Below are 9,874 nucleotides of genomic sequence, written 5' to 3' on the forward strand. Positions count from 1 at the left end.
AGTATCTTCCTACATGGCCCAGCAAACATACTGGGTACCTCAACAGAGCATTCAGCCATGAAGGCTGGGGGCAATTTCACCATATTAAACATCTGGAATTTGGGGGAGGTTGGTTTGTTTGTTTTAAGAGTTCTAATCAGCATTTCACATGACACAACTTAGAATTAAGTTATTTACAAACAGATTTGTACCCAGTCTCTTACTGGATGGGGATGAGTGCTAAATTATTTCCTACAATTAAACCTTTGTAGGGGACATCACTGTTAGAACTCCATGTTCTAACATCACCAGTCCAGAGCTACTGTGGAGGAGCAACAGGTACCCACTTCATAATCACAACTGCATTATTCGGAAACAGAGTGCAACTGTTGTACATCCTCTCGTAGGGATTTCAGGGAGCAAACTAGCATACTATACTGACCTCCTGTTGTCACCATCAGGAAACACAGCACCGTAACATTCAAGCAACAAATACTAGCACAAACAAGGGTAGGATGTTCCTTGAGTCATGCTGCTGTGTATAAGATACTGCATAGGTATTTCACGGGTTTGATATTTCAGTATAACATTACAGAAGCAGTACTAACAAGCCCATGATAATATAAAACACAAAAAGATCGAGAACATTCTTCCGGAGTCACGTCCCTCTTTCAGGCAGCAATTAAGCATACACAGACAGGACAGCTCTCCTGACTCTCAGATGTAGAGCCTGCAACACATATGAGCAGTATGTGATACCTGATGACTTCTAGTAAGTACATATGCATAAACGTATTTAGTTATATAAACAAAAGCATCAAAATCATAGAGCATCAAAACTTCAATAATTTTTATTATTGTAGGAAACCAATCTCTTTTTAAGTAAAAATATTATTTCCTCATTATTTTTCTTTAGCTAGTGTTTTCACATTCTTTATTCAATTCTCCAGCTGTATTTCAGATTGCTGAAGCAATATTTAAAGTATTATCAAGATCATTCACACCTGGAATAAGAAAGCATACAAGCTCATCTCCAAATTCCTTTACAGCTCTGTAAGACCTCTTCTGTCATTTAAACAACCTCCGAGTCAACAGTACCTTGTCATACACCTTCATTTTGAAAAGTTCCTTAAATAACATAATCCAAAAGCAATATTTGCATTTCAAACAAACAAACAAACATCTGCTCTTAGAAGACAGAGAAGTTACACAAAACTACATATTAAAGAAATGTAATACAGTTGACTGGGATTGTCTTTTAGAACAACATGATTTTTTGAGGCCCATTTCTGACATATTTGGAGAATTCTCAAATTCTGTCAACTTTGCAAGTTGACAGCATATAGGACTATGCAGGAAACAGTCATTTACTATAAGAATTAAAACTGTACCTGCTCCTGCCCAATTACCTTGAAGAGAAAGTGAACAGAGATTAACCTTAACAAGATCAGCTCTCTGTCATGGAGGAAAGTAGCAGAGGAGCTATTTAAGGATACAGAGAGGATCCAGACTTCTGATGTCTAGGTTGCACATAGCTTGTTTAGCAAGGTATGGATAAGTTACCAGTAAGCCCACCAAGGTTCACTGAACATTTTTGCAGCACTCTGATCAGAATATAGTACTCGTTACACAGGACATCTAGATACTCCTATTTCACTTCGCATGTTAAAGCTTCCTTGCGCATAATTCTGAGAAAATACATTGCAAACCATGCCCAGATCCATTCAGGTAGGCGCTCACCCAGCGTGAACTGTGGAGAGGTACAGGGAGACAAGGGAAGAGAAAAGAAAGGAATAGACAGATTAAGATACATTCCATTAAAGTAAACAAAGTTTCTCAAATTACCACTAAAGCAAGGCAAAACCTGCTTGAAGCAACTGAGCCTTAAATTCAACCCCCTGGAAGTAAATATATTTAGCCACTTTGGAAGTAGTGCCCACAGCTGAACAGTCTGGTTCTGCAAATAAATCCTGAAATGGTTTGTTCAAGTTCGCAACAGCTACACTGCCCACTTCCTTTAATTGCCAGATCTTACCAGAATCCTTCCCATCTCTTTTATTCCTTTTGGAATAATCCCCACCTCTTCAATTCCTTCTACTCAACCTAATGCTATAGAAAGCCACTAGGCAGGACACATGAGATGTGACCAATGTTCATAAAATTACTTTGGAGCCCACAGTCTGCCCCCCAAAATGAAAACCTAACATACAGAGAACCTGCTTCCAGGTAGCTTAAGATAAAAATGTGGGCTTTTTTATCTGCTATTATTTCATCCTCCCTGCCCACTCTTCCTCAAAGCAGAAGTATGCTCAATAAATCAAGATTGAAAAAAGCTATTTCTGTTCATAGATCGTGAAATGCTTGCCCAGTCAGCAACACCCCAAGTGAAGTGAGATACTCTGTGCTTTTGAATAAAAAGTTGTCTTTTTCCCATTTTTGCTGTGCATTTCAAGTGGAAATTAGATTCACTCCCTCATTCTAAAAATAAGCATGCCTGAGCATAATTTTCTAAAGCAGAATTAGTGTGAAAATATGGCACAATGCCTTTAAGTCCTGCAATATATACTGCACTTTTTCAGAATACGAGCATAGTTTTCAGACTCTTAAGAAAGTCAACAACTTATTTACTTCTATTGACAGACATGAAATAGATTAATGAATTCTATTACCTTTATTGCATGCTTCCAGTAACCAGTAGTCCTTGTGGATAACCCAAGAGTAGAAATAGCATGACTTGCATATTCTTCAGCAGAAGGAAAAAAGAAAGATCTCTTTGATGTAATGCTGCTGCATGCTGTCATTTTTGTAGCAATTATGAATGGGGTTAAACTCTGAACAAAAATTCCTTTTGAGGCATACTCATACTGTAGTGCTCTACTAAAATAGTCCAAGTAAGTCTAGAAAGACAAAAGCAGAAAGAGACATCTTTTTTCCTTATTTTCTTATTTTTAAAAACAATCAAGTCTTAGGGCAGAGTTTTATTGAAATTACAGAAAAGTTGTAGCATATTTTATATATCAGCTAAAAAAAAAGATCTTGAATAAATAGTATAAAAATACACATTTCTAAAGAATTACCAACATTTTTATTTGTTGTTATTTGTTTGCTAAAAACCTGCAATGGTACAGTAACTTGCAGGACAAAATGACTGCTTAACTCTCTGATGTAAATTTAACAAACAATCTGACAATTTCTGCTTAAAAACAACACAGAAACATTTATTTCATCTAAACCAAACACCTGTAGTCTGGGGGCATTGCAGGGGACACTCTGTCAAAAGGACAAAATGAAGTCCCATTTTTTAATACATTTACAGGCAAACTTCATACTCAACTGATCTTCCCCAGAAGCTAGGTTAATTATTTCCTGCAACTCCCTTGTGCAAAATTAAACATGCATTTGTTTATGTATATCTGTATTATCTCCTTGAGTTCATTTTACTTTTACAGAATAACCTAAAAAGCAGAAGCCTGATAACTGGGATTGCTGGAATCAAACAGATGGGAGAATAAGCATGGCTCAGTCTTATCAAGGCAGCAACACTGCTGTCACACTGAAGCTGCTGCTGTGTCAAGAAAGAGAATTTTAGACTCAGCTTGTGAGCAAACAGGTTGTTGCTCCCAAATGGCCTCGCAAAAGCTCCGTTCCCAGCAAACTGTTGGGATAGCATCTACAAATGCTTACACCTGCTTTAAGAAAAGAAACAAAACAAACGAACCACTTCAAACACCATACACTGTTAACACACACAGAGGCTTACGATGCTAGCGCAGCTTCTTCCCACTTCTGTGCCAATACAAGTGTACAGAGGCCAGCCTTTAAACTGGATTGCTGATCTAGGATCTGGATTAATGATGGCAGCTAAAGGAAGAAACTTTGGTACACTTGGTTTTGTTCTGATCTTTTTCATTCAGGCCTCAGAGTGCAGTTCTACATACACTCACCATAACCTACGGGGGAAGATACTCTGCAACAGAAACAGGAAGCTTAAGCCAATTTCCACACTGAAGAAAATCTGCAAGGAGTTTTATACCTTGGGGTAGTAAGAGCTGGTTTTGCTCCACGCAAAAGGAAGTACTCACAAGAGCTATCCCAGGAGCAAGGCTGCACAGGGGTTAGGCTACAGCAGAGGGCAGCCACCAACACCTGGGAGCAATAACCACTTGTGTTTAGACACCAGATCTAGGCAAGATCCTGCTTTTGTGGATTCAGCAGCAAGTCATCCAGTGTAAATCTGCATCCCCACATCCATTCATACTTCCAGCAACACCCAGCTGCCCCATCCTATTCATTATTGACTGGATCTCATCAGGGGGAGGGGGGGGGGGGGGGGGGGAGTTCTCCCCAAATATGGTACAGGCAATGGTGTAAGCAGCCTTCTGTCCCTTGGTGTTAAGTGAAGCAGTGGCTTGATTTGGTCACAGCCCTTGTCATCGTAGTGCCTTGAGCATAAGTATAATCCCTCTTGCTACCAAACACTAGTGTGTAAGTAGCTTGAGCTATGTCTGCGCAGTTCAGCTGAAGAAGAGATTAAATGCCTGAACCTTTCAATGGGTCACAGAAATGTCACTTTGCTTTACGCATCATTCCTCTGAGGAAGGTAACATTTTTCCTATGACTACTGTTATGCCACAGTTCACACATAATCCAAATAGCACTGCCTTCGGTTCAAAGTCCAGTATTAGTGAGGATAAAGAGTTTACTGCATATTACATGTAACACCTCTGGCATTTGAACAAATTCCTAGAAAACTTTCAAGTATATTTTGATATCCTTGCTAAATGTATTTACAACCAACCAACCTATAATGCATCTACTTTTTAGTGCATACCATTAAACATTACACCCCAACTTACTTTAGAGGCTCCATAGATTGTCAACATTGGTGTTGGCTGACAACAGGATGCAGAAGAAACATTCACAATTGCCCCTTTCTTCTTCTCTACCATGCCTGGCAGCACAATATGAATCATCATATTAGCAGAAGCAATATTTACATTGATTATGTCCCACAGCATATCCTCAGACAGGTTGGTAAAATAGTCTGGGTAGGGATAAGACATTCCTACATTATTCACCAAAATGCCAATTTCGCGGTCTTTCAGAGCCTTCTTAATGCCTGGGTAAGGCTCACGCCCCTTGCTGAAGTCAGCTACTATGAAATCTGTTTCCACTTTATAGGTTTCAGATATACTTCTAGACACAGCCTCCAGCTTCTCTTTGTTTCGGCTGATTAAGATGATGTTGACACCACGCTTTGCCAGTTCTTCAGCATATGCCTTCCCGATACCATCTGTGCTACCTGTAATAGGGAAAACAAAAGGTGAAAATCAGAGCAGCCCCAGCCTTCTCTTTTGCCAGTTCTTTCAATTATAGCTTTATTCCTTTCTCTGAAGATCATGTGACACTGAATATGGTGATCTCAAAAACACAACAATAAAGAAATTGTCACGGAATCACAGAATCATTTAGGTTGGAAAAGTCCTTTAAGATCATGGACTCCAACCATTAACCCAGCACTGCCAAGCCCACCACTAAACCATGTCCCTAAGCACCACATTTACGTCTTTCAAATACCTCCAGGATGGCAACTCAACCACTTCCCAGGGCAGCCTGTTCCAATGTTTGACAACCCTTTCAGTGAAGAAGTTTTTCCTAATATCTAGTCTAAACCTTCCCTGGCGCAGCTTGAGGCCATTACCTCTTGTCCTATCACTTGTTACTTGGTTAAAGAGACTCATCACCAGCTCTCTGTACTCTCCTTTCAGGGAGTTGTAGGGAGCGATAAGGTCTCCCCTCAGCCTCCTCTTCTCCAGACTAAACAACCCCAGTTCCCTCAGCCACTCTTCATACGACTTGTGCTCCAGACCCTTCATCAGCTTTGTTGCTCTTCTTTGGACACGCTCCAGCACCACAATCTCTCTCTTGCAGTGAGGGGCCCAAAACTGAACACAGCATTCAAGGTGGGGCCTCACCAGTGCCGAGCACAGGGGGACGATCACTTCCCTTGTCCTGCTGGCCACACTGTTTCTGATACAAGCCAAGATGCTGTTGGCCTTCTTGGGCACCTGGGCACGCTGCCGGCTCATGTTCAGCCAGCTGTCAAGCAACACCCCCAGGTCCTTTTCTGCTGAGCAGCTTTCCAGCCACTCTGCCCCAAGCCTGCAGCGTTGCAGGGGCTTGTTGTGACCCGAGTGCAGGACCCGGCACTGAGCCTTGTTCAGCCTCATACAACTGGCCTCGGCTCATCGACCCAGCCTGTCCAGATCCCTCTGCAGAGTCTTCCTACCCTCAAGCAGGTCAATGCTCTTGTCCAACCTGCTGTCATCTGCAAACTTACTGAGGGCAGACTCAATCCACTTGTCCAGATCATTGATAAAGATATGAAACAGAACTTGCCCCAATACTGAGCCCTGGGGAACACCACTTGTGACTGGCCACCAACTGGATTTAAGTCCATTCACCACCACTCTTTGGGCCCAGCCATCCAGCCAGCTTTTTACCCAGCAAAGAGTACACCTGTCCAAGCCACGAGCAGACAGTTTCTCCAGGAGAATGCTGTGGGAAATGGTGTCAAAGGCTTTACTAAAGTCCATGTAGACAACATCCACAGCCTTTCCCTCATTCACTAAATGTGTCATCTTATCATAGAAGGAGATCAGGTTAGTCAAGCAGGACCTGCCTTTCATAAACTGGTGCCAACTGGGCCTGATCACCTGTTGTCCTGTACATGGCACGTGATGGCACTCAAGATGATCTGCTCCATAACCTTCCCCAGCACCGAGCTCAGGCTGACAGGCCTGTAGTTCCCCAGATCCTCCTTCCAGCCCTTCCCGTAGATGGGTGTCACATATGTTAACCTCCAGTCAACTGGGACTTCCCCAGTTAGTCAAGACTGTTGATAAACGATGGAAAGTGGCTTGGTGAGCACCTCCACCAGCTCCCTCGGCACCCTTGGGTGGATCCCATCCAGTCCCATAGACTTGTGTGTGTCTAAGTGGTGTAGCAGCTCACTAACCATTTCCTCTTGGGTTATGGAGGCTTCACTCTGCTCCCCGTCCCTGTTTTCCAGCTCAGGGGGCTGGGTACCAAAAGAACAACTGGTCTTACTATTAAAGACTGAGGCAAAGAAGACATTAAGTACCTCAGCCTTTTCGTCATCCTTTGTCACTGTTTCCACCTGCATCCAGTAAAGGATGGAGATTCTCCTTAGCCCTCCTTTTGTTGCCAATGTATTTATAGAAATCTTTTTTATCGTCTTTTACAGCAGTAGATAGATTAAGTTCTAGTTGGGCTTTGGCCCTTCTAATTTTCTCCCTGCATAACCATGATGTCCTTGTAGTCCTCCTGAGTTGCCTGCCCCTTCTTCCAAAGTCACAAACTCTTTTATTTTTTTCCTGAGTTCCAGCCAAAGCTCTCTCTACAGCCAAGCCAGTCTTCTACTCCACCAGCTCATCTTCTGGCACATGGGGACAGCCTGCTCCTGCATCTTTAAGATTTCCTTCTTGAAGAATGTCCAGCCTTCCTGGACTCCTCTGCCCTTCAGGACTGCCTCCTGAGGGACTCTGTCAACCAGGCTCCCAAACAGGCCAAAGTCTACCCTCTGGAAGTCCCAGGTGACAGTTCTGCTGCCCCACTCCTTACTTGTCCAAGAATCAAAAACTCTATCCTTTCGTGATCCCTGCGCCCAAGACAGCCTCCAACTGTCGCATCACCCACAAGTCCTTCTCTGTATGCAAAAAGCAGGTCCAGCAGGGCTGGCTCCCTCACCAGTTGTTAGGAAGTTATCTTCCACACACTCCAGAAACCTCCTGGACTGTTTCCTCTCTGCTATATCGTACTTCCAGCAGACATCTGGTAAGTTGAAGTTCCCCACAAGAACAAGGGCTAGTGATTGTGAGACTTCTCCCAGCTGCTTATAGAATATTTTGTCTGCCTCTTCATCCCGGTTGGGTGGTCTACAACAGACTCCCACCATGATATCTGCCTTGTTGGCCTTCCCCTGATTCTTACCCATAAACACCCAAACCTATCATCACCGTCTTAAGCTCTAGACAATCAAAACACTCCCTAACATACAGGGCTGCCCCACCGCCTCTCCTTCCTTGCCTAGCCCTTCTGAAGAGTTTATAGCCGCCCACTGCAGCACTCCAGTTGTGTGAGTCATCCCACCATGTTTCTGTGATCACCAGTAGGAGCCTTCTGCAATCCCATCTCACACAGGTTTTATATTTTCTATGACAACAACAGAGAGCTTAGAGTAGAACCTGAATGAAAGGCGAGGATGTCAGAGGTACGTGACTTGAACCTTGTTGAAGAACTTGAGCACATATGAAAAGCTCATAACAAAAAAAGGATCTTGCCTGCATCTCTGTCTATACTTGCATGTGTTTGGGGTATACCTTGCAATTTTTGGGAAAAAGTGCTCTGTGATTCTTTCCCAGCAGTCAATCAACAAGCTTGCTTGTCTCATGAGGAACTGAATTTAGTAAGGCACTGAACAACTGTCACTGCTCAAGTAGATTAACGTGCAACCTGAGACAATGCAGGCACCACCTTGTGACATAAACCTCACCCAGCAATATAAGCTAGCAAGTTTTACAGTACTGGCACAGTATGTTATATAAACATAAACAAATATACTGCTTCAGTCTCTTACCAGTGACCACGGCCCATTTTCCATACTGCTTGACAAGATCAATCTCGCCGCCCAGCTTTGGAATTAAATGCAACCTAAGCATGCGGTAAGTGTCAAACGCAAGCGAGACACACTTTCTGACTGTGTACCAAGCTCCAACTATAGCCAGGGCCTCTATGTAAAAATTGCAGGAACGACTGATCTCCCTGTACAAGAGGTTGAAACGATCCACTGCAGCCATGGTGATCACAAGCCTGGAAAAAAAACAAGAGACACAGGCAATTACAATCGCTTCTTGGGCCATGCAGACTTTTCAGATTGAATGGATAAGCTTTGAGATTCAGCACATTACAGTCTGAGCACCATTTCGATGCAGAAAAGCCACGTCAGCCTGCTAAAATTTGGGTATCACCTACCATCATCCTCACAGGTTTAGCTACTGTTTAGCCCTTGTTCAAGGCCTTAGCTACTAATCAGTTATACTGCAATAACACCAATCAATTATACTGTAAATAAAACAATTCAAGTCCAAGTAGATAAGGGAAGCTCAACATGTAAAAACTAGTTTTGGAAGATTAAGATCCACCTACAAAAGAGGCAAGGATAACCAGCAGGAGAGAGCCGAGCACACAAGAAACAACGCGCTCTTCCAAGCACAGACAGCTACACGAGAGATGAAGCAAGCTCAGAGTCAGAAGCATCACTTTAGTCCCTGGCACTATCACAAAGCACTAACCCTCTCCTAGCGAGTGCACCACATCTACCGTGTCCTTACGGTTTGAAAAACCTCAAGCCACGGTACAGCGCCATGCATCGATGTCACACCGCACACCGTCTGTTAGGGGAAAGCGTACTGCGCCTCACAAGGTTTTTACTAGTGAATATTTTTTTAAAACAAGCACAAACCCCAACCGTCGCCTCCTCGGCACCACTCGATCTACAACCGGAGCCGGAGGCTTCCTTTAGCGCCGTTCCTCACCGCCCTCCCCGGCCCAGCCGGCCGACGCGCACTGCGGGCCGCAGGCCTCACCCTTCCCGGGAGGGATGGCGGGCTCCGGGCACGCCCTCGCCAACCAGCGGGCCCGGCCCTGCCAGACCCAGCCCAGGGCCCTGCCTAGCCCCGGCCGGGCTGTGACGGAGGGAAACCGCCCCCCGCGGCTGCCCCCCGCCCGGAGCGCCTCACCCGCGGCCGCGGGGCTGGGCCGGGCCCTCCGGCAGCACCGCGCTCCCCTCACCCGCCGCCACCTGCGCCGCTGC

The 9,874-nt window shown here is 44.2% G+C and overlaps 1 protein-coding gene across 4 annotated transcripts; it reads right to left on the bottom strand.

The window, feature by feature from the left end:
* Window positions 1–805: 805 nt before the first annotated feature.
* HSDL1 (hydroxysteroid dehydrogenase like 1) lies at window positions 806–9,874 on the bottom strand. Of its 4 annotated transcripts, none has more exons than XM_074839558.1 (5): window positions 9,801–9,874; window positions 8,639–8,871; window positions 4,836–5,281; window positions 2,649–2,876; window positions 806–1,729 (listed from the first exon to the last, which is right to left on the bottom strand). In XM_074839558.1, exons 2-5 carry the CDS (start codon window positions 8,856–8,858, stop codon window positions 1,628–1,630), a joined length of 996 nt encoding a protein of 331 aa, XP_074695659.1. In that variant the 5' UTR covers window positions 8,859–8,871; window positions 9,801–9,874; the 3' UTR covers window positions 806–1,627. The 4 variants fall into 4 exon arrangements, with proteins under 4 accessions (XP_074695659.1, XP_074695661.1, XP_074695658.1 ...); XM_074839560.1 differs by having other exon boundaries at window positions 9,853–9,871; XM_074839557.1 differs by lacking the exon at window positions 9,801–9,874 and adding an exon at window positions 9,524–9,778.

The sequence above is a fragment of the Strix aluco genome, chromosome 14 (genome assembly GCF_031877795.1).
Source record: "Strix aluco isolate bStrAlu1 chromosome 14, bStrAlu1.hap1, whole genome shotgun sequence".
Classification (NCBI taxonomy): domain Eukaryota; kingdom Metazoa; phylum Chordata; class Aves; order Strigiformes; family Strigidae; genus Strix; species Strix aluco.